The 24105-nt window shown below is 42.2% G+C and overlaps 2 protein-coding genes across 11 annotated transcripts in view; one reads left to right on the top strand and one right to left on the bottom strand.

The window, feature by feature from the left end:
- The first annotated feature begins 824 nt into the window (after positions 1 to 824).
- Positions 825 to 24080, top strand: ACTR8 (actin related protein 8). 8 transcript variants are annotated; one of them, XM_055110062.2, is made up of 14 exons: positions 825 to 1068; positions 2944 to 3114; positions 4587 to 4697; positions 5303 to 5407; positions 5667 to 5840; positions 6339 to 6432; positions 6969 to 7101; positions 8678 to 8831; positions 9912 to 10007; positions 10516 to 10656; positions 11544 to 11808; positions 12895 to 13058; positions 14183 to 14371; positions 18045 to 24080. In XM_055110062.2, the coding sequence occupies exons 1-13, from the start codon at positions 946 to 948 to the stop codon at positions 14324 to 14326; spliced, it is 1875 nt and encodes a 624-aa protein (XP_054966037.1). In that variant the 5' UTR covers positions 825 to 945; the 3' UTR covers positions 14327 to 14371; positions 18045 to 24080. The 8 variants fall into 8 exon arrangements, with proteins under 8 accessions (XP_054966037.1, XP_003818773.1, XP_063458523.1 ...); XM_063602453.1 differs by having other exon boundaries at positions 862 to 1068; positions 7038 to 7101; XM_055110063.2 differs by lacking the exon at positions 825 to 1068 and adding an exon at positions 1226 to 1386.
- The window catches only part of IL17RB (interleukin 17 receptor B), an 18924-nt gene continuing 12422 nt past the window's right edge, over positions 17604 to 24105 (bottom strand). For all 3 annotated transcript variants that reach the window (XM_003818727.6, XM_008972084.5, XM_063602455.1), the window contains 2 exons: positions 22844 to 22942; positions 17604 to 18318 (listed from right to left, as the gene is read on the bottom strand). In XM_003818727.6, the coding sequence (XP_003818775.1) occupies positions 17756 to 18318; positions 22844 to 22942 (662 nt within the window). In that variant the 3' untranslated portion in view covers positions 17604 to 17755. The remainder of the gene's footprint in view (positions 18319 to 22843; positions 22943 to 24105) is intronic.

The following is a 24105-nucleotide window of genomic DNA, read 5'->3' as shown; positions in this document are numbered from 1 at the left end:
TTAAAGCATGAGTGACATCTAATTTTTGAGGTAAGTCTTAGTGGAGTGCTGGGTACATAGTAGTATTAACTACATAATATTTTAAAACAACGTGGGCAACTATATAAGAACAGATCATAGGGGGACAGGACAAGGAATTCGAGTTAAGAGGCTGTTGTAATCATCCAGGTGAGATGATAGTGGCTTGGGCTAGGTAGTGGCATGGGAATGGAGAAGTGGATGAATTCAAGATCTATTTTAGAGACTGCAGGATTTACTGATGGATTGGATGTAGAAGCTGTCAACAAGTGAAGAATCAAAATGACATTTACTGAGATGGTGAAAGTGAGAGGGGAGGGAATCAAGAGTTACATTTTGGACATATTTAAGTTTGCAGTGCCTTGTAGACAATCCAGATGGAGAGACCAAGTAGGCGCTGGTTATCAGTCCGGATCTCTCTGAGCGGTTCATCCTGGATATATACATTTGGGAGTCGTATTCATTGCTAAAGCCAGGAAACTGGATAGTCACCCAAGGAGTGTGCCTGGAAAAGACCTAACCCCAACATCAGAGGCTGGACTGAACATGAAGACATATGAGAAAAACTAAGAGTACATATGGTATCTGGGAAGCCAGGAGAAGAGATGCCTGTGAGGACGAAATAAGATGCGGGTTATCAGCCGACCCCCACTAGGCGCTCGAAAAGCTATGTGTACTATGTTGCTGGCATCTACACAGTCAGGACTAATCGCAGCAACACCCACCCAATCAATCCGCAAGCACACCCCGCCCCCAGCCCCTGCGCCGGGCAGCCCCACCCCCGCCTTTTCGGAGCCCTCTGGGGCGACTCCGCGGCGGCCATCTTGACTGTGGGCAACCGGCCGTGCGCCTGCGCGGTGGCCCTTCCATCCCGGCAGTCGTGGCTGCGGCGCTGAGGCGAGAGGTTGGTGGGTGTCTCCGGCCACAATGACCCAGGCTGAGAAGGGTGACACGGAGAACGGAAAGGAGAAGGGCGGCGAGAAGGAGAAGGAGCAGCGCGGCGTGAAGCGGCCCATCGTGCCCGCGCTGGTGCCGGAGTCGCTGCAAGAGGTGCGGCTCGGGGCGGGTCTGGCTGGGTTGGAACTCTGCCCTTGCTTGGGTCCTCCGCTGCCAGGCAGGGGGCGGGAGGCGGCGGGAGGCTTCGAGTTCCCCTTGCAGGCCCCAGCTCCTGGTGGGGAGTGCGGAAGCGGTCGTTCTTTTCCGGGTCGTGGCGCGCCGGGACGCCGAGGGCTGGGAGGTGCGGAGCGCCAGGAGCCAGGCGGAGCCCCCGCAGGACACCGCTCCGATCTCCCGCACGCCCCACCGGCTGGTTGTGTGCGCTCCTGTCCGGGCTCTGGCCTCAGCTTCCCCGACCATAAAACGACCACGGTGATACCAGCCGCCTAGCAAGTTGCCGTGAGGGTTAAATGGTGGCAGATAGAGTTTAGGACCAGGCTGGCTCACTGGGAGCGTCAGCCTGTGCTTGTTAAGTGATAGGTTTGGGTCCAGGCTTTTTCCTTTGTTAAGGAAATCTCAGATAATGGAAGTCATTTCAAGCTTAAAGCAAGGAAATGGTGGACATTTGTCTAAATATATATTAAGAGCTTGTGTATCAAAAACAACACTATTAGACCAAACTAAACTAACTAGAAAAAATTATTTGCAGTAGCGTGCCTGGCAAAGGACCTTAGACGTATACACGTACACAAAACCTTACTGATCAGTAACTAAAACAGCATTCACGTAGGAAAACGGGCACAGGCAGTGTACAATTCACAGAAGAAATGAGGCATAAACTGCTCAGAAATTCATGTAGGACATCTCTGATCCAGCTTCCTTACCGGTAGATGGGTTAAGAATAATACCTAACTAGTAGCAGCTACTTGTTAGTTATCACTAGTATGACAGTGCCTGGCACACCGTAAGCCCAGAGTGGCCATTACTGTTGCACAGGCCTGGTTTCTCCATCTGTCTAGTTGAGAAGGCTGACTGGATGGTCTGTAAGGGCCTTGCCAGATCCTTCCCTCTAGGATTCTCCCACTCTGTGGGTGGTGATTAGGAGGAGAGAGGTCACACTTGGAGATAGGACAACAGGTATCAGAGCATGGCATGGAATGGTCTTGTGCAGAGGGCAGTATTGGGCACTCAAGCAAGTACCTCCTCCATCCCCGACAGTCAGGGAGGGTTTCTTCAAAGGAGGTGAGGTGACATCTGTTTAGAGTCCTGAAGGTGATTAGGAGCTAACCAGAGGGAGGAGGGAATCTCAGGGAAGAAGAACAGTGTGGAAGACACTTGTGCCAACAGAGGATGTGAAGTGTTGGAGGCCCAGCCAGTAGATTAGGATGTCTGGAGTTAAGGAAGGGGACTGAAGATCTTAGCAGGGGCCATATCATGAGGGTCATGTAAGCCACAGAGTCTGACCTCTTGTGAAGGCAGTGGATCACGTTGAAAGGCTTTACTATAGTTAAGAGCCAACATTCCTCGAATGCTTCCTGTGGCCCAGCTCTGAGTTACATGTATAACTCATTTAATTCTCACAGTAACTGTGAGTTAGGAGCTTCATTCAGAGCAAGGAAGTGGCAGTCTGAATTTGTAGACAGATCCGTGAATTCAGAGCTTGGGCCCGGATTGTATAGCAACATTTCTTCAGTCACATAAATGCTCAATAACTGTATGTTAATTTGTAGTGGATAATTTTTGTTTCATTTATTTAAACAAATATTTGTTGAGCTATGTACTATAACTCAGGTCAAGGGAACATAATAAACAATGAGTTTGTGTTTAGGTAGAGAGCAGTAATTGGATACTTCTCAAAGAACTCTCTTTATTGAATTATTTCGATACCTTTGAGTCAGCTTCTTAGTTTAGCTTGTTATGTGTATGTTGTTTAACTTTGTTACCTGCATATTATTTACAAAGTCACACATCTATGTTTTATATCTGCAGCAAATCCAGAGCAACTTCATCATTGTCATACATCCAGGTTCAACAACCTTAAGGATTGGTCGAGCCACAGACACTCTTCCTGCCAGCATTCCTCACGTCATTGCCCGAAGACACAAACAACAAGGGCAGCACCTATACAAGGACAGTTGGCTCCTAAGGGAGGGACTAAATGTAAGTCAAAAACGACCTGGAGAGAAAGCCTAAGGTTGTTTCCCTGGGAGGGCTTAGACACAAGTACACCAGAATCTTAAAGAAACATCTTCATAGCTTTGCTGTGTTTTAAAACATTAATAATGTCACTAATTTTTCATCAGAGCTAGTGACTTTAGATGTAAAGAATTAGTTACAACAAAAGTAAGTCTTTCAGGGTGAATTGAGTGTGGACGAAGGTGATCTATAATGGAAGACACAAAATCATCACTCACAGTGATATATTCAGGTCCTTGTTAACAGGCTTAAACTTATGGATTAAGCCATATTTAAACTGTAAGTATCTCTTTCAGATACTTACAGTTTAAGTCAATAAGTCAAACTCTTATTTTCAATCCATTAGCAAATTAGATTGTTACAATAAGCACTTATTATGATCTTAGATTAACCATAATTTCAAGGCAAAAGAAAAAATTTTCTTGCAGTAAGCATCTACTTTATCCTGTGTTGCAGATGGTAATTATCAGGAAAATTCTTTGTGATCAATGATAAATCTATATATTACATCATAATCCACGTTTTACTTTGAAGTTTTAAGTCAAGGATAGTTTTGGGAATGTAAAGTTTCTTTAATTCTGATAGTAGGCCTTAGGGTTCCATTTTTTAGTGTAACAAGCAGACTCTACGTAAGTCTAGTTGTAAGTTTAAATATAACTTGCTGATATAAGAGTCTGCACTTCATTATTTATCTTTGGATCTTATAATTCTACTTTAGGGAGTACGTTTAAGAAATAAAAATCAAAAGAAAACATTTCTGTAAAGATATTTATGGGCATTTTCTTTATACTATAATAATGAGAACCAATAAGTTTATGGCTTAACCAAAAAGTTTAAGCCTTACTGATCAACATATGAAGGAATGTGTCATTGTCAAAATTGTAAACATAAGAATTATATAATTGTATGGAAGAGTCTCTGAAATATTTTTTAAACATGAAGTAGGTATGCTTTGATTAGTGCTGTGAGAAATTTTATGAAAAATCACTTGAAAATTTTGCATATAGTTGTTTTATAGTGAGGGCTGCTTTTGACTTATTTATAATAAAAGATTCCTGGGAATTCTTTTTTTCTTTTCTTGAGACAGGGTCTTGCTCTGTTCTTCAGGCTGGAATGCAGTGGTGCGATCTCGGCTCATTGCACCTTCCACCTCCTGGGCTCAAGCAATCTTTCCACCTTAGTCTCCCAAGTAGCTGGGACCACAGGCCTGTGCCACCACACCCAGCTAATTTCTTGTATTTTTTGTAGAGATGGTGTTTTGCCATGTTGCCCAGGCTAGAGGGAATTCTTAAGAGTAGTACATGTGATAAAGATTAAGGAAACGCTACTTGTTGATGAAGGAGCATTTCCAAAGATTGGATTAAATTAGTAGTTTTTGAATTGCTTTGTCTTCTCATTAAATCCTTTGTACTGCTCATCTTTCATTTTTCCCCCAGAAACCAGAAAGTAATGAACAAAGACAAAATGGCCTTAAAATGGTGGATCAAGCAATATGGTCTAAAAAGATGTCCAATGGTACAAGACGCATTCCTGTGTCCCCTGAACAGGTTCGATTAACTCTTCAGATTTATTCTTTTATCACCACTATTTGTATCATAATACCATTCACATGTTCTTCCTATATCACTATGCAAATACAAGATGGGAGTTCCTTAAAAAGGAAGAAAACCCCTCATAACTACTTACAGAATACCCGAGTCAGTGTTGCAAATGCTTAGGCAAGCCACATAATTTATAAGGTGGTGGTAGGCAAGTGGATGGAAGTTTATACTTTACCTGAGAAGGTGTGATTCCAGGATCTTGGTGGGAAACTGTTCTTACTACATTCTTCAATTTCATATGATAAACCAATATGATAGGAATGGACAGGAGTCTGTATTACATATAAATTTGAATTCAGCTTTAAGCAGCGTTTAGTGTTAATTTTGGACTGGCTGTGAATCACAGCCTAGGTGTTAAAATTGGGGGAAACAGAACCCCAAGATTGTAAAAAGGACAAGAGAATCCTTTTACAGCCAGTCAATATTTTGCCAAATATTTGTGATTAAAATTTGCCAATGTGTCTAGTATGCGAGAGAGAAGAAAAGGAGACCCTTATGTTGCCCCCGCCTTGAATAAATTGAGATAATTTTCTGATGGTTTTTCTTTTCAGGCACGCTCCTACAATAAGCAGATGCGACCTGCAATTTTAGATCACTGTTCGGGAAATAAGTGGACAAACACATCTCATCACCCTGAGTATTTAGTAGGAGAAGAGGTAAGAAACTTCTTTACAATAGAATGAAAAAAGGGGAAGCTGATCCTCCTCCTAAAATTCACTTACGTTGCCACCCAGTCCTAGTTGTTTCCTAGCGTTCTATAATCCTACTTTGAGTACCAGATAGTCACACCGACTCCTACTTCGCTCTCAACATTTCTCACATTCAGCAAACGTTAGTTAGATTTTTGGATATGAATCCAGAAAACCTTGAGAGAAAAGTTTTAACAAAGTACTCATCTCCTTCCTCCTTTTCTAGGCCTTGTATGTTAATCCACTGGACTGTTACAATATTCACTGGCCTATCAGAAGAGGTCAGTTAAATATTCACCCAGGCCCTGGGGGCTCTCTTACAGCTGTTCTGGCAGATATTGAAGTAATATGGTCTCATGCGATACAAAAATACTTGGAAATCCCACTGAAAGATTTAAAGGTGAGCTAAAATCCTCAGTTATTTGGATTGTTTTTAAGATTCTTGGTCAATGAAAGTACACGTTACCGAGTTGTTTGTAATATAGTGTCCTTCTTGAAATATTCTTGACCTTCAGGGTGAGGATCTTGGTGGCATGAGGATGTCTTTTCTTCTTCACTTAATTCCCTTCTGGTGCTTTTCTTCTTTCTCTGTTTCTTTGGTGTCTCTATTACTCAAATCAGCAAGCTTGCTCATTTTTGTCTTCTCTTTGGACCTTATTGACACATCAGTTGTCTTATTTTTGATTTTACAAGTTTTTAAAAATTTCAAGGAAAAAAAAACACTTGAGCATTTTTTTTTCTTTATAAAACCCAAAGGATAGTACAGAGATTTGAGCTTTAATCTGGGTGTGTAACCGTAGCTGCTACTCCTTTGGAGGGAAGTCTCTCTAAAAAGGAGTGTGAATTTGACCTGACTAGACTTGAGTGCTAACCCTTTTATCTTTGTTCTTCTTTTTAGTATTATAGATGTATCTTGTTAATTCCTGATATCTATAATAAGCAGCATGTGAAGGAACTAGTGAATATGATACTAATGAAGATGGGTTTTTCAGGTATGTCTGATATCCCAGTGAAACCTATTTTAAATGGAATTTTCTTTCTTTAATGACAGAGTTAATCTTATTTACTGACTTATTTATTTATTTATTTGAGACAGAGTCTCTCTCTGTCGCCCAGGCTGGAGTGCAGTGGCACTATCTCAGCTCACTGCAAGCTCCACCTCCCGGGTTCACGCCACTCTCCTGCCTCAGCCTCCCGATTGGCTGGGACTACAGGCACCCACCACCATGCCCGGCTAGTTTTTTGTATTTTTTAGTAGATACGGGGTTTCACTGTGTTAGCCAGGATGGTCTCCATCTCCTGACCTCGTGATCCTCCCACCTTGGCCTCCCAAAGTGCTGGGATTACAGGCGTGAGCCACCGCGCCGGGCCTACTGACTTATTTAAATGCTTATTCTGAAAGGATCAGTGTTCCTCAGATGCCCTGCCCAGAGGTCCCTAGGCTCCCCACTTCAGCTGATTATCTGTTTTGGGATCTTTACTGTGGTACAGCTAATGACTACTCTGCCTTCCCCCCCCCGCCGCCAAGGGATTGTGGTCCATCAGGAGTCTGTGTGTGCCACCTATGGAAGTGGCTTAAGCAGCACGTGTATTGTAGATGTTGGGGACCAGAAGACAAGTGTATGCTGTGTGGAGGATGGGGTGTCTCATCGGAATACTCGGTAAGGAACTTGGAAGGTGGCATTCCCTGTTCCCTCTTCCCTCATAATCTGTTCAACCATAAATAATAAGAAATAACAGGTTAAAAATTATAAGATAACCATAAATTCAAAAGTCTGCATGGTAAACCAGCAAGATTATGGAAGTGCATATTCTAGCAAGGCTAAAACGAATCATTTTACCCTTCCCATTGGAACTTCTTAATATGAATTTACATCAGCAGCCCCTGAAAGTCCTGGTATGTTTTATGCGCTTTCCCATAGGGGAAACGTAAACAGTAGCTTCGTGTCTTTAGCTGTGGTTTGGCATAGAGCTACTAATCACACCCTTATAGCAGAGCTTTATTTAGGCAAGTCATGTAGGAGAAAATCGACCTTTTCAATCTGAATTCTCTGGCCAGTGTTTTGAATATCTGCATTTTTTGTCATAGTGGTGTTCTGCGGGTGAATAACTTTATGATGATAGACAGGTAAAGAAAATAACTATCAGGACCAGATTTGCAGCTTGTCCTTCTTCAGGCAAGCCTGACATATGTAAGCACGCTCGGGTAATGCAGGTATGGGCTCTCTGAAGCATTTTGTGCTCCAGAGATGGCTTCTTGCTGCCCCTCAGGATGCTTTCATTCTTCCCGTCCTCCACATTAGGTAGTTGAGTCTTTAAAAGAGGGCTTAAATCGTCCATGAGAAAGGGTCATCTGCTGCCTCCCGCCCCAAGTTCTAGTACATTCTAAAATCCATTTTGAGTTATTTTGGCTCATCCATTGTTAGAATATCCAATGCCACTTGTTCTCAAAGTGTGGAGAAAATGCTGGACCCAGGTTTCCTACCAATAAAATAATACAGCAGCTGTCTTCCCAAATTGTAGAAACCTTCAGTCAGTAGACAGCTTTCTCTAAGCTATTCTCCCATAAGTTTGTCTTATATTGTCATTGCTGCCTTACATGCTAGTGAGTGTAGACCACCAAACAACTGTCATATGATAAACACATATTGACTGGGAAGTGAGCTGGATTTAATGGTGAGTATTGGGTTTCTCAGATACATTTTGCAAACATCATGACTACTTTAGGTGTTCCCCACTGGTTTTTGCTGAAGTTCCTTTTCTCCCTTCTTCCATCCATTCATTCTGTCCTTTCAACATACATTTCTTGAAACTTGCTATATATCACTGTGTTTAATGGACATTTTTGTTTGTTTTTTGTGTTTCTTTTTTTTTTTTAGATAGAATCTTACTCTGTCACCCAGGCTGCAGTGCAGTGGCGTGACCTCTTGGCTCACTGCAACCTCTTCCTCCTGGGTTCAAGCAATTCTTGTGCCTCAGCCTCCCGAGTAGCTGGGATTACAGGTGTGCACCACCATGCCTGGCTAATTTTTGTATTTTTAGTAGAGACAGGGTTTCGCCATATTGGCCAGCTGGTCCTGAACTCCTGGCCTCAAGTGATCTGCTCATCTCAGCCTCCCAAAGTGCTGGGATTACAGGCAGGAACCACCATGCCCAGCCATTAATGGATTTCTTCAAACACCTTTTGCATCTTCTTAACCAACAGATTAACCATCTACCCTTTTCTCTTAACTTTAGGCTTTGTCTGGCATACGGAGGATCTGATGTGTCAAGATGTTTTTACTGGCTAATGCAGCGAGCTGGATTCCCTTACAGAGAATGCCAGTTAACAAATAAAATGGATTGTCTTCTTCTGCAACACCTTAAAGAAACTTTTTGTCATTTAGATCAGGTGGGAGCAGAATCAATATTGCTGATTATTTTTGTTTCTAGGAAAAATTTAAGAGATTTAAAAGATACTTAAAAATGTAACAGCATTGGCTGGGCACGGTGGCTCATGCCTGTAATCCCAGCACTTTGGGAGGCCGAGGTGGGTGGATCATGAGGTCAGGAGATCAAGACCATCCTGGCTAACACGGTGAAACTCCGTCTCTAATAAAAATACAAAAATTAGCCGGGCGTGGTGGCGGGCACCTGTAGTCCCAGCTACTCGGGAGGCTGAGGCGGGAGAATGGCGTGAACCTGGAAGGTGGAGCTTGCAGTGAGCCGAGATTGCACCACTGCACTCCAGCCTGGGCGACAAAGCGAGACTCCATCTCAAAATAAATAAATAAATAAAATGAAGTAACAGCATTATACTGCCTTTTTCAACCCAAGATAAAGCCTGCAGGTGAAAGCCCTTAAGGAGTGAGAGTTTTTTGCTAAAGTCCGAGCAGTGAGGCTGTGTCTTAGGCTCTGGAAAACAGTTTGATTTTTTTAGGGAACGAGTTTAGCAAATTTCTCTGTCTCATCCTGATAAAAGATGAAGATAAACCTTTAGGTGTAAGGAAGATAGTAGGTAAATATGTAAGAACAGACATTTTGTTAAATGTTATAATTTGAAGCACTTTATTAATATTGCAGACAATCAGTGTTTAATCATTGCTATATATGGATTGGTATCCTTTTTTTGTTTGAGACTTGTTTTTACTTTTTTCAGGTAATCTACATTTTAAAAAATTGGGGAAACAAAAATACTGTAAATTTCCCAGTTACTGAGGGAATTTGCTTATTGATTTGGGTCATTGTTGTACTAACGTATATTGATAATGGGGAAAACAAATAATGCAAACAGTGGAAATTCCAGAAATGTTAAATAGGGGAACAAAGTACAACTTAATTCCTATTTTACTAAATTATAGTGAGAGTGGTACAAAGCTGTAGGTTGGTCTTTTTATAGGTGATATTTAGATGATAGTGAGGCTGAAGCATAATTTGAAGAGTTTACATGCATTCTTACTGATTCACTGACAGCATCTTTTCCTGGAATCAGGACATCTCTGGGCTTCAGGACCATGAGTTTCAGATTCGACATCCTGATTCTCCTGCCCTGCTTTACCAGTTTCGATTAGGAGATGAAAAACTGCAGGTAACTTATAGGTATCTGTTTCCATGGGTAGAAAGAAAGTTATCCAGGTTCAATCAAACTGAGAGAATATGCCCTTGCTGGAAACATTGTGAGATCAGAATGTCAACTGATTGTAGATTATCCACTAAACCAACATTTAAGCCACTGGTGTAGACTAGAATGGATCTGAAGAATATCTTTCTATTTAGCCCCTATATGATGAGGTGTTAATTAGAAAGAAAGGTATCATTCTTACTAGGAAATTATGAAGTAGATTTTGAGGTACTTGATATTTGCTTTGAGATTTCTCTCATATGGTGTCATATCACCCATCTGGTTGGATGATGAGTGAGTTTTCTGGCATATGGTGCACCAGAGAAATAATGCCACTCCCGAAAGAGAACATTGCCCAGTCTAACTTAGGGAATCTGATCTGCCAGTTTTGTTTTTAGAAGAACAGAATTTAGTGGATCAGTTTTTTTCAGGAGGCAGTATCTTTTGTTGATCACTCTTTTTCTTCCATGTACAGGCTCCAATGGCTTTGTTTTACCCCGCAACTTTTGGAATTGTTGGACAGAAAATGACGACTTTGCAGCACAGATCTCAGGGCGATCCTGAGGATCCTCACGATGAACATTACCTGCTGGCCACACAGAGCAAACAAGAACAGGTCCGTAGCAATTCTGGTAGGAGAAGAGAGAGTTTTGTCCCTGAAGGAGAAATTTGTCCAGAGTTAATAGGCCATTGTAATCAGTTCTATCTTCCAGCATAATAACACTGATATAGCTTTTAGAATTGTAGATGAACTGAAGTCTGAGTTTAAAATCTGGAAGACATATTTCTCTATTCAGCAAACATTAATTTTCTGAATGCTAGTCCATACATTTAAAAGTTAATGACACTTTCCTTTTGGTGTATATCATTTACTTACATTATCTACTTCTGAATATTTTTTCAGTAGTATTTTCATTAAAATCTCACCTGTTACTTAATTTTGTGAAAGATGTGTGGCATAGCCAAAGAGCTGAATTCCTTTGTTGAAAGTGGATCCCCATAATATGATGTCTGGTACAGGGGCACAAATTGAAGGTCTTGTCTGCTAATGAAACAGTACCAGCTCATGATGGAGACTAGATTTTCTAGTCTTTGTTCCTCCCCAGAGGCAGGCATGAGGTGGACTCATAGGATCTGAAAGTAAGAATTCCTTAACAGTCATGGCCCATGAATCCCACTGGAATACTCCATTTAAAAACTCAGGGCACGAGGAAGAAAGTCTGTCTGCACTGGTATTTCACTTTTAAAATCTAACCAGTGATGATAAGGTTCTGAGAGCTACCCTGCCTACCAGCAGCTACCCTGCTTTGGAATGGTCAAAGCATCTTCATCTGTGCACCGTCTCTCATTCCTAAGTTACCTGGGAATGGGTGCTGGGCAGTTGTTGTATTGCTGTGTGGCTTTTGTTTTATAGTAGTAGGGTAGGGAGGGATCTAGCTAGACAACATCAATAGTGTTCTGTTGTTGTAATACCACGTACTTGATTGTCCTTTTGATTTAAAGTCTGCAAAAGCTACTGCTGACCGAAAGTCTGCATCCAAACCTATTGGATTTGAAGGGGATCTTCGTGGCCAGTCCTCTGATCTTCCAGAAAGACTCCATTCCCAGGAGGTAGATTTGGGGTCCGCACAGGGAGATGGCCTGATGGCCGGCAACGATTCCGAGGAGGCCCTCACTGCGCTGATGTCCAGGAAGACTGCCATCTCGCTGTTTGAAGGGAAAGCCCTGGGCCTGGATAAAGCCATCCTCCATAGCATAGACTGCTGTTGTAAGCACATCTGGGGAGACCGGGAGATAGCAGTGAAACAAGATAGCAGTTAAATAAATTGGTTCAGTCTAGGATATACTTGTGCAGTATAACATATTCATTGAAAAGTGATTAAGCGCCTACTTGGCTTGCATTGCCAGGTGTTGGGAATACATTAACGAAGTAGGATGGGTTTATAGCCTAGTGGAAGAGGCCAAAATAAGTCAGATTATTACACAAATGTGAAATTACCACTGGCAGGCTACTACTAAGCAGTCAGTACCCTTTAGATAAACTTTGTAGCACCTGCCAGTGGTAATTTCACATTTGTGTAATAATTTGAGGAATTTCACATAGAATCTTTACTCACTAGGGGATGGTATGGAAGGTGGGAGGCAGGGAAAGCTTCCTTGAGGAAGGCGGACCTTGAGAGAGATGTAAAGGATGAAAGGGGTCAGTTAGCAGTCACAGATGGGGTAGAGGAAGAAGCCTGTGAAGACCTGTGTGGCTGGGAAGCAGGGTGTGAGGATGAGGCTAGAGAAGCAGGGGAGGACCACCCGTAGTGGATCTTGTGGGTCCCTTTAAAGATTTTATTTATTTATTTTTCAGAGTCTCACTCCATTGCCCAGGCTGGAGTGCAATGGCGTGATCGCGGCTCACCACAACCTCTGCCTCCTGGGTTCAAGTGATTCTCCTGCCTCAGCCTCCCAAGTAGCTGGGACTACAGGCGCACGCTACCATGCCCGGCTACTTTTTGTATTTTTAGTAGAGACAGGGTTTCACTATGTTGGCCAGGCTGGTTTCGAACTCCTGACCTCGTGATCCGCCTGCCTTGGCCTCCCAAAGTGCTGGGATTACAGGCGTGAGCCACCATGCTCGGCCTCATTGAAAGATTTTGATCCTAATCCTGCAAGTAGGATTGCGGTGGCGTGGCAACATGCCTACATTTGTGTTTCGTAGGGTTCCCCTGGCTGCAGTGTGGAGGGTGGGCTGGAGGGAAATCTTTGAGAAGGCTATTGCACTTGCTCAAGCAAGACGTGTTGGTGGCTTGGCCTAGAATTATGGATGTGGAGAAAAAAGCATGGAGGATGTCAACTGTCTTTTCAGCATCTGACGACACCAAAAAGAAGATGTACAGCTCCATCCTAGTGGTGGGAGGTGGTTTGATGTTTCATAAAGCTCAAGAATTTCTGCAGCACAGAATTCTCAACAAAATGCCACCATCCTTCAGGCGAATAATTGAAAATGTGGATGTGATCACAAGGCCTAAGGTAGGTTGTTTCATTGTGCAAGTTGGACTGTATGCCAATGAAACCAGCCTTGTATGTGGACAGATCAAATCCTGGGAGGCATGGGCTTGTGTCTGAGGAGTTCTTGAGGGCTTAGGGCAAGTGGAAAAGTTAATTTCAGCAAGCCATAGATGTGGTGGAAGGTGCTCTGGCCTAAGGTACTGGATTTCTGCTGCTTTCCCCTGCCGTGCTCCCCAAGCTAGCATGACTGAATTCCACCTTTGTTAAAGGATCAGGTGGGGCAAGGGGAGGACCGACTGCTCTCAAGCCCTGCCAGCCAGAACAGCTCCATTTTAATGTCTTTTTTATATTAAGGATCTCCTTCTGCTCCCTGGACCAGATGATCTTTAAGGATCTTTTTGGTTTGAACTATCTTGAAAAGAAAGATAAACCCAGGAATTTAGAAATAGATTTTGTGTGTTTTATTAAATCTCACTGACAATTCCTGGAAATGTTCCTATTTCTTTTTAATCCTGAGGGAGGGATTGTGGGGATTTATTTATTCCACTCAAACTTCGAAATAAGTAAGTCATTTATTTATGTATGTTCCTGTGTACAGGGTAAATAGGGTATTTGTGCAATAGTAGTAAATAGTAGCATCTTTAGTTATAAAAATTTAAAAGTTTTCTTGGCTATTGAAACAGAAAGATGCCTGTAGTTCATAAGTCCTACTGTCTTTTTTTGAGATGGAGTCTCACTCTGTCACCCAGGCTGGAGTGCAGTGGCGCGATCTCGGCTCACTGCAACCTCTGCCTCCCGGGTTCACGCCATTCTCCTGCCTCAGCCTCCTGAGTAGCTGGGACTACAGGTGCCTGCCACCACGCCTGGCTAATTTTTTGTATTTTTAGTAGAGGCGGCATTTCACCGTGTTAGCCAGGATGGTCTTGATCTCCTGATCTCGTGATCTGCCCGCCTCGGCCTCCCAAAGTGCTGGGGTTACAGGCGTGAGCCACTGTGCCTGGCCGTCCTGCTGTCTTTAATACAGGGTGAAAGCCTGGCTTACTAGGTATTGACTCAGCAGGGATTTTTCTCGGCCCCATATTCAAGTAAATGATTGAGTATATGTCTTATGTGATTAGGCTGAAATGCTTTCATCCCTTCTGTAGGACATGGACCCCCGGCTGATTGCATGGAAAGGAGGGGCAGTGTTGGCTTGTTTGGATACAACACAGGAACTGTGGATTTATCAGCGAGAGTGGCAGCGCTTTGGTGTCCGCATGTTACGAGAGCGGGCTGCGTTTGTATGGTGAATGGGGAGGAAATGTCACTGCCGAAGACCAAAAACAAGCTTCTTGGTATAAAAGACTCTTACAGAATATACGTATTGTAATTTATTGACCTAGATGCTTAAGTGTCATGGACAGTAAATGAATTTGAACTTTATGTTGAGGACATGACATTGATTTGAAATTATAAACTGCTTTTGAGCAGTTTAGTCAGGGCATTTGAGAATAAATAGGAACTTTCTCTTCAGTTGTAAACTCTCTTGCCCTCTCTCAGGGTCTCATAAACTCCCCAGTGATGTAAACGTTGCTATTGAAGGTTCTCATGTTGTGAAGCCCTTCATTTAAGTTGGCTTGAATCTCATCAGCAGGCAGCCTCATGCAACCATGAGGGGTAGTGTGTGACGAGGGAGAACTGTCCACTCATGCCATTTTCTCTCTTGTCTAGTATTTCATTAGGATCTAAAGTTGTCTGAGTTAAATGCACTTATGTGACTCATGTGTCCTCTTAGAATCCCAAATAGGGGGAAAAAGTTTTGGTGGTTTTTGTTTTTTTTTTCATTTTCTGTTGGAGTACAGAAAAAGAATGGGACCCATTCAGGTCTCGATTTCCAAAGGTAAAGATGGAAGGCTGGGCAGACTGGCTTTTGTTACCTGACATGCCGTAGGGTGAGCTTAGAGGAAGAAAGAAAACAATTTTTATTTGGCCAAAACAGAACAAATGCTGAAAAGGAAATCTTGTTTTCTTCCTAAAGCCAAATAGAAATGATTTGGGTATAATTTAAGAGTTCTTGTGTTGTACAGATATGGTGACTGATGTAGTTATTAATACTACCAACTTAGTCATCAAGCCCCAGTTTTCCTTTACCTGAAGGATTAAGTGAAAGCTTTTGGAGTTCATGATGTTCAGTATGATCAGTTAACCTTAACCTCTGAGCATCCTGAAGCAAAATCTAAACAATGCAGCTATTACCACTGGTGGTCCAGGCTCTGGTGAAGCCCTCTGAGCCCAGGAGGAAGAGAAAGCATTGTCCAGAGGTAGGAACACAGTCTGGGAGCCCAGAGCTCTGGGAGGAGTGGGAAAATGCTGCTTCCTGCTGCTTGCTTCTAGGCACCTGCTTCCGCCATCTCACTTACCATGGCTAGAGATGGGGGTGAGACCAGGGAAGGACAAAAGCAGGGAACAGATAAGGGATGGAAATCAGAATGGAATATAGAAAGAACTCTGGATGTGGAGAAATGCCGGTACCTGAGCATTTTGTATCAATGGGAGTACCCTCTGTAACTGCTCAGTAGGTTACAAATGAAGAGTCCACCAGTATTAGAAACAATTTAAACTTGCCAGTACCAACTGGGATGTGTGCCTTCAATTTGAAAATTGTATGTTTTATTTTTTAAATTTGTTAACAGCATTAATTTATAGAGTATTGATGTCATTTATGTTTCTGAGGTGTTTCAACACAATTTCGGATCAGCTGCCTGCTTGCAAAAACATAATATATTTCTGTTAAACAGTTCTTCACCTAACAGCATATTGCTCTTATAACTGGTAGAGCTGTTTCAAAGGAAGTTGGTTTCTGGTCCAAGTTTTGACCTAAACCATGTCCATCTTCTATTACCAGCACTTACAAGCACTGTGAAAACTGATCATGACAAATAAGTAAAATTTGCTACATTAAACATATTGCCTCAGCCATTACTAAGTGTCCACTTGTAAAGCTGGACACAGTTTTTACTTTATGCTTCATTTTGATTTTTTATCCATAAGACATAAATTAGAAGGCATGAGGTGGCCCTTTAAGGATAATCTGCAAATATACACATTTTAATAGTCATCCATCTGAAATTGATCCACATTCCAGAGAAGATTCAGTATTGTGCTGTGTGAAATAAGCATTCCCAGAAAAAAACATTTATGCTAATAATACAACATAACCTCTGCATTAAAGAAAAAGATGCTTTTAGGCCGGGCGCCATGGCTCACGCCTGTAATCCCTGCACTTTGAAAGGCTGAGGCGGGTGGATCACGAGGTCAGGAGATCAAGAGGTCAGGAGATCAAGACCATCCTGGCTAACAGGGTGAAACCCCATCTCTACTAAAAATACAAAAAGTTAGCTGGGTGTGGTGGTGGGTGCCTGTAGTCCCAGCTACTCAGGAGGCTGAGGCAGGAGAATGGCGTGAACCCGGAAGGCAGAGGTTGTAGTGAGCCGAGGTTGCGCCACTGCACTCCAGCCTGGGTGACAAGAGTGAAACTCCGTCTCAAAAAAAGAAAAATTTTAACAAATTTAAAAAAGATGCTTTTAGAAGAGTAAAAAGTTGGAAGACAAAATGTGCATCTTTTATGTTCTGTCATTCTGTGGGGGTTTTTTCGTTTGTTTGTTTTAGACAGGGTCTGGCTCTCACCCAGGATGGAGTGCAGTGGCACAATCACCGTTTACTGCACCCTTGACCTCCAGGGCTCAAGTGATCCTCCCATCTCAGCCTCCCTAGTAGCTGGGACCACAGGCTCACACCATCACACTCAGCTAATTTTTTAAATCTTTTGTAGAGATGGAGGTCTCGCTTTGTGACGTAGCCTGGTCTTGAGCGATCCTTTTGCCTTGGCCTTGCCAAAGTGCTGGGATTGGAGGCATGAGCCACTGCACCCACCCCTGTTTTTTATTTAAGTAAACCATTATAATAACTCATTTATAAAAAGGTTACTTCAAGAGGGCTTTCAACTTAAGAATTATTTTCATTTTGAACATGAAAAGTTAAATAGTAACTAAGAAACTGAGAACTCTGACAGTGACCTCTAATAGGTAACTTTAGGCAAAAGTAGACAAGTTTGTGGGTATTTTGTTGTTCATGTTAAAAGGCACCTGTACAAGAATCAAGATATGAATCTAGTTTGTAGAGGGAAGGTCTTATGCAAATACCAAATCATACAAGTGGTTACACATATAATAGATCATTTGGTCCAGTAAAAGTGGGTTCAGCTTGTTTATTCCCTACTTTTGTTATCTTAAAAACAATGATTTTTTGCATGTAATAGAAGGTTTTTCACCTAAGATGCTATTGAGTGAATCAGTGAGGGGTTCTTGGAGTTAGTATTCATTAATTAAACATAGAATATTAGCTAAACAGTTCTGGGTACACTGCAATGCATGGTCTATGGAAGACTAGATGTTTGGCTGAAGATACTTTATTGTTGCATTATCAAAATGGTTATAGTTTTCAATTAAAACTGTAATTGATTTCTATGTATAAAACAGCTTTGAAGTTGTAAATGTAGTTTCCAATCTTTAGTTAATGCTACATTAGTTAGCAATATTTGAAAATTTTATTGGTATAAAATGTTTTAATTACTAAGGCTGTTTTTAGGCTGCATAGTAAGCTTCAGGATCATCACACGTTTTTTCCCTGTAATTGGTGGGATAGGAAGCCTTTAAGGTCTCTTGCTTCTCATGGGTGGGCTACAAGGAGCAGCAGCCATCGTGGCAGGCTTGTGATCTTTTTCCTGGTGACACCTGCTGCTTGACATGGAGAAGTTCTGCACAGAAAGCAGTGGCATCCTTCATGAGGTGGTACTTAGGGCAGACACTGAGAGCATTATAATCGTCTTTTGTATCAGTCTCTCTAAAGTAGACCACCACGTATTTGTGCAGATGAATCTGGCTTCTTAGATCACTGCAGAAAAGGTTAAAGGCAAGGGGGAAGAGGTCTTGAGAGTTCTCACTGGGACTGCCCTCGCTCTTGCCACAGGTACCATCGCACACACTGTTGACGTCATTGGAAAGAAGGAAGACGACTTTGTCTGCTGCCTTCTTTTGAGTGGCAAGCCACTGCACTGGACCCATCTCTGCTATTTTCTTTTTCTGCCACTTTTCAAGGATGACCTCACTTCTGCAATGGTTTTGAAGAAATTCAGTGAAGTAACAAATTGTGTGATGGAAACATATTTCAGATGGGTAAACCACAAGAACCTTAAGGGGGGGCAGTAGTGTGGTGGTAGAAAAGGAAGTCTTCTTGATCCTTTCTGTGAGAGGAGAAAACCATTTGTTATCTGTGAACAGCAAACAGCAGGCTTTCACTCTGTAAACCATCCCTGACAAATGATCCCTTGCTAGAGAAGGTCAGCTGAGCACCAAGGGCCTTGTTAGTGACAGCAAGGAAAAACATCCTGATGTTCCTTTTGAACACATCACTTGAAACACACTGATGCTTAAACCTTAACTTTTTTTTTTTTGGAGACATAGTCTCACTCTGTCGCCCAGGCTGGAGTGCAGTGGCGTGACCTCGGCTGACTACAACCTCCGCCTCCTGGGTTCACGCCATTCTCCTGCCTCAGCCTCCCGAGTAGCTGGGACTACAGGCGCCCGCCACCATGCCTGGCTAATTTTTGTACTTTTAGTAGAGACGGGGTTTCACCCTGTTAGCCAGGATGGTCTCGATCTCCTGACCTCGTGTTCTGCCCGCCTGGGCCTCCCAGAGTGCTGGGATTACAGGCGTGAGCCACTGCACCCTGCCTTAAACCTTAACTTTTTAAACCTTATTTTAAAAGCAGTATTTTCTAAGTCCCTCTCACTAAAACAATCCTCTCAACCAAGGCTTCTCTTTTCAGATAAATTCATAGAAACTTTAGGTTTAAGATACTTTGTTGGCCAGGTATGGTGGCTTACACCAGGAATCCCAGCACTTTGGGAGGCCAAGGCTGGTAGATCACTTGAGTCCAGGAGTTCCAGACCAGCCAGGGCAACATGGCGAAACCCCATCTCAACAAAAAGTACAAATATTAGCTGGGCTTGATGGCATGCATCTGTGGTCCCAGCTACTCAGGCGGCTAAGGTGGGAGGTTCACTTGAGCTCAGGAGGCAGAGGTTGCAGTGAGCCAAGATCACACCATTCCACTCCAGCCTGGGCAACAGAGTGAGACCCTGTCTCAAAAAAAAAAAAAAAAAAACTTTGTTTGAGGTGTGTGATTGTAACCTCAGTACTTTTAGTGCTGTATATGAACAGGGACACTTGACCTCTGCACTTCACATTTTGAGTCGGGTCAATTAGGTAGTTGCTTGTACTGTCTTCTACCTGCAGGTGGTAGAGTTTCTTTATAGTTCCCAAAGTTAAGTGGCACCCCTTTTCAGCCCCTGGAACTTAACCTGGAATTCTGCCCTATACAGTGCTGTAAAACAAACCATGTTTGAAACTACTGTAACGAATACAGGTCAGACAGCATCCCTAAATGTAAGAATTCCTGAGGTCCAGGTGCCCCTGTGGCTTTCTTAGCTTAGAACATGGAGTTAATCTCATTTTATTTACAACATCACAAATGACTCAAAGGATGCATTTGTATTTCCTTTCCTACATATGGAGAAGAGGAGTTTTTTTAATAGCTCTGCCTTGAGCTGAGCATGTAAATGCTCTGGTTTCTGTATTCAAATACTCCATGTTTTGAAGTTAGCAAAGCCCTTAGAGAGTACAGCTGACCCTTGAACAACACAGTGGGGAGGGGCACCGGCCCTGCATGCAGTTGAAAATCTCCTATAACCTTGGATTTTCCCACAACTTAACTTCTAATAGCCTACTGTTGACTGGAAGTCTTACCAATAACATAAACAGCCAATTAACACATATTTTGCATGTTATGTGTATTATGTGCTGTATTATAATAAAGTAAGCTAGAGAAAAAAATGTAATTAAAATCATGAGAAAAGTTATTTACTAATTGATTAAATGGAAGTGGACCATCAGAAAGGTCTTTATTCTTGTCATCATCTTGTTGAGTAGGCTGACGAGGAAGAGGAGGAAGGGGTTAGTCTTGCTGACTTAGGGGTGGCAGAGGCAGAAGCAGTGGAAGAGGAGGCAGGAGCGGTGGGCGCCTCAGTGTAACTTTACAGAAATACATCATAATTTCTGGCTTTTTTGCTTTTTCATTTTTCTAAAAATATTTGTATATGGTACCAATCCTTCCTCCACCACTTGCTTTAGGTTTAATGCTTGTATCATAGAAGGGTCTGTGTTACAAAAGAAGTGAAAAGCAGTCTTGATTAATCAGAAACCTGCCAGATTGTTTAATGTCGATTTGTTTTCTGATGCTGCTTCTTCTGTGTCATCTTCATCATCACCTCACACTGATGGGGAAGCACTCGTCTCCAGCAGGTTGTCTTCTCTTTGTTCCTCTAGTGTGGTTATCTGTTAGCTCTTGAATTTCTCCAAGATCCATATCTTGAAACCCTTCACCCCCCACCTTTTTTGCCACATCTACAATCTCTTTCCTTGATTGGCTCTGTTGTAAATCCTGTGAAGTCATGCACATCATCTGGACAGTTTTCTCCTGCAGGAAATTTATTGTTTCAGGCTTGATGGCTTTCATGGCTTGTTCTGTCACAATGATGGCGTCTTCAGTGATGTAATTCTTCCAGACTTCCATGTTGTTCTCTCTGTTGGGGTTCTCGTCCATAGTGTTGACAATCCTTTCCATAAAGTACTGTGTGTAATGAGCCTTGAAGGTCCTTATGGCCTCCCAATCTAGAGGCCAAATTATGATGTGTTTAGGGGCAAGGAGACCACTCTGAGGACTTTAGTGTTGAACTCATGGGGCTCTGGGTGGCTGGGGGCATTGTCCAATATCAAAAGAACTTTAAAAGGCAGTCCCTTCCTGGGAAGGTACTTCTGACTTCACGGACAAAGCATCAGTGGAACCAATCCAGAAAAAAGTTTTCTCAGTGTCCAGGCCTTCTTATTGTACAACCAAAAGATTGGCAGCTGGTGTTTATCTTTTCTCTTCAAGGCCAGGGGGTTAGCAGCTTTATAGATAAGGCCAGTCCTGATCATAAACCCAATTGCATTTGTACAAAGCAGTCCAGTTAGCCTGTCCCTTCCTGCCTTAAATCCTGATGCATGCTTCTCTTCCTTACTAATCAGTGTCCTTTGTAGCATTTTTTTCCCAGAAGAGGACACTTTCATCTGCACCGAAAACCTGTTCAGGCAGGTATCCTTTCTCCTCAGTGATTTTCTTAATGGCATCCGGGAACTCACCTGCTGCCTCTTGGTCAGCAGAAGCTGCTTCTCATGTTATCTTGACAGTTTTTAAGCCAAACCACTTTTAAAAATTATCAAACCATCCTTTACTGGCATTAAATTCTCCAGCTTTAGATGCTTCACCTTCCTTTTGCTTTAAGTTGTCATATAATGACTTTGCTTTTTCTCAAATCATATTAGAGTCTACAGATATGCCTTTCTCACAGCAATCCTGCACCCACATAAAAGCTACATTTTCAATACAAGATTAAAAGGTATTCTGCAAAATGTGCAAGGTTTTCATGTCTGCTGGTGTAGCTGTAGTGATGGCTTCATGAATTTTTTTCTTTTTTGACTATGGTCCTTACGCTGGATTCATTTATCTTGAAATGGTGAACAGTCACAGCTGCAGACCCTCAATTTATGGTACATATCAAGCAATTTGGCTTTTTTTCTTGTAATGAAAAAAAAAAGTTTTTTTTGCTTTTTTTCATGACACTGCTTCTTGGGAGCACTGCCAGCATTACTAGTGGCACTTCGTATGGGTCCTAAGGTGTTATTGAAGGTTTACGATATTGCACTAAACACGAAAAATACAAGAGAACCACTGGAGATACTTTTTACTGTGATATGTAATTTACTGGAGACAGGAACTACTCGTTTGGAGATGGTTAGCATCACAGGGTGTTTTAAGTGGATACTTGCAACCCTTGAGCTCACCACAGTAGCAACAGGAGGTGGCTAGGAAATTATTCACAGCAGGACAGTACGCACTGCAATTAATTGTATGCAGTTATGATTTAATACCACATCTTTATGCTCACGTTTCTCTCAACTGTGAATGGTGCCATGTACAGTTGGTATGTGTGTGTTTAAGTTTTGATAAATGTTTAACTTTTAATAGTTAAAATAGTTAACTATTGGTATGGTAGGAAATGATAAAGTAGACTAGTATCTGTATACATTTTCTGCATTTATGACATACCTTTTCCTTCATTTTTTTCAATATTTTAATTGAAAAGTTCATCCGAGTTTCATCTAAGTTTTTTCAAAGTGATAGAAATCTCCAAAAAATTTTCCAGTATATGTATTGAAAAAATCCAGGTGTAAGTAAGTGGCTCTGCGCAGTCCAAACCTGTGTTGTTCAAGGGTCAACTGTGTGTGAATCCAAGCGAAAGCTTTTCTTACACCTCATAAGAACTATTTTTTAAAAAACAGGAACTAGCATAGAGTAACCATCACAGGTAAAGTGTAATTTGTTATCAGCCATCTTTTGCCCATTTCAGTACTGGTAGAAGGCTCAATGGTAAAAATAAAAACGGGACAGTCAGAAGATCTGCAAGTCCTGACCCTGCTTTCACCTGGCATGTGTAATCCAGTCATGCTCATATCAGTCTCTGTAGGAGCACTTGAAGGTATTACATAAATGCTGTCTAACTCTGGGAAATGCCAACATGTGATTGCCTCCAGAGGAATCTTCTTTAAAAAAAAATTCAAAATCTTATTTCCTTACTAGGATGTCTTTAAAGAATTATAACCCTTACCGTGCCTCCACATTAGATAGATCCCTGCCACCAGCACCCATGTGGCCACCAGCAGAGACAGCAGGAGGAGAGGCAGCCAGCCTCCCAGCTTGCTTTTGTCTGGAAAAAACAAAGCTTATTCACCTTTGGAAAACAAATCCACACTTATCTCTTAATTTAAAAACTAAGACTTTGTATACTTCATAGAGGTTTATTTATTTTTTATTATTTTTTAGTTTTGAGACAGAGTCTCGCTTTGTTGCCTAGGCTGGAGTGCAGTGGCGCAATCTCGGTTCACTGCAGCCTCCGTCTCCCGGGTTCAAGCAATGCTGCCTCAGCCTCCTGAGTAGCTGGGATTACAGGCATGTGTCACCGCGCCCAGCCACTTTGTAGAGATTTAGATCCCTTTAAAACCATCAGTCAGAAGCTCTTTAGAGAGTCTGCCAATCATATCTTTTTCCCTAGAGTGTGCAGGTCTTGCATTAGATTCTCAAAAGGGATATGGGACCCAGGAAGTTAAGAACAGTCCTAAAATCTCTTTGGCTTCTTTGTCCTGATATGCACCGGCATTTTCACAGTAGGAACTAGGGTTTCTGTCCAGTTTTTTTGGTTCTTTAAGGAATTAATGTTATTCTGGGTACAACTGCTTACATACATAGCACGTATAGATGACATTTTTACAGGCCGTCTTCTTAGACTGACATACATGGAGGATAGTGCCATCCGCCTCACAAGAACATCAGGTAAGCTCAGGCACAGAGTGCCCAGGAATCTGTAAGGCTTCGCCCACGCACAAGTCAGGGCTGCCAGGCACCTGGGTTGTCTTCACTTCATTTGGCTGCGTCTAATGACACCTTCCAACTTTTGACCCCACCCCTGGACTGTTGTGTAAACATTGTATTTCTCCATCTGTAATGAAAAAGCTAACACATCTCTAACTCCAGAGACATTTTCCGGAACATGCTGTTCTCAGGCACTAGTGAGGCGGTACCATTATTCCTCATTTGTTATCCAAATGTTGGCCATGTGACCACACCAAAAGCTCATCCTGGGCCACTGAGACTGGTAATTGAATCAGAATATAGTGAAATATTCATTCTCATATATAACCAGTCATCTTACATCTTTGGCTTTTTTCAGCAGATCCTTGTGGCACTCAGAACATCCATTTTGCACTGTGTATTTTTTTCCCTTCTGTGTATCCTGCTTTGTAAAGAGTCACGAGTGGTTTTACAAATAAAGCCTGTTCTTACTCAGATTCTAGGTTCTCTGGGACAGCACTG

Source organism: Pan paniscus, chromosome 2 (genome assembly GCF_029289425.2).
Source record: "Pan paniscus chromosome 2, NHGRI_mPanPan1-v2.0_pri, whole genome shotgun sequence".
Lineage (NCBI taxonomy): Eukaryota > Metazoa > Chordata > Mammalia > Primates > Hominidae > Pan > Pan paniscus.
The sequence above is the reverse complement of the archived record's forward strand: the minus strand, read 5'-3'. Positions and strand labels throughout refer to the sequence as shown.

Excerpts from the sequence above, each read along its gene's own strand:
- ACTR8 (XM_055110062.2), top strand. The coding sequence starts at position 946 with ATGACCCAGGCTGAGAAGGGTGACACGGAGAACGGAAAGGAGAAGGGC. Across the intron at positions 5,841-6,338 it reads TCCCACTGAAAGATTTAAAG|TATTATAGATGTATCTTGTT; the intron begins GTGAGCTAAAAT and ends TCTTCTTTTTAG. Across the intron at positions 8,832-9,911 it reads CTTTTTGTCATTTAGATCAG|GACATCTCTGGGCTTCAGGA; the intron begins GTGGGAGCAGAA and ends TCCTGGAATCAG.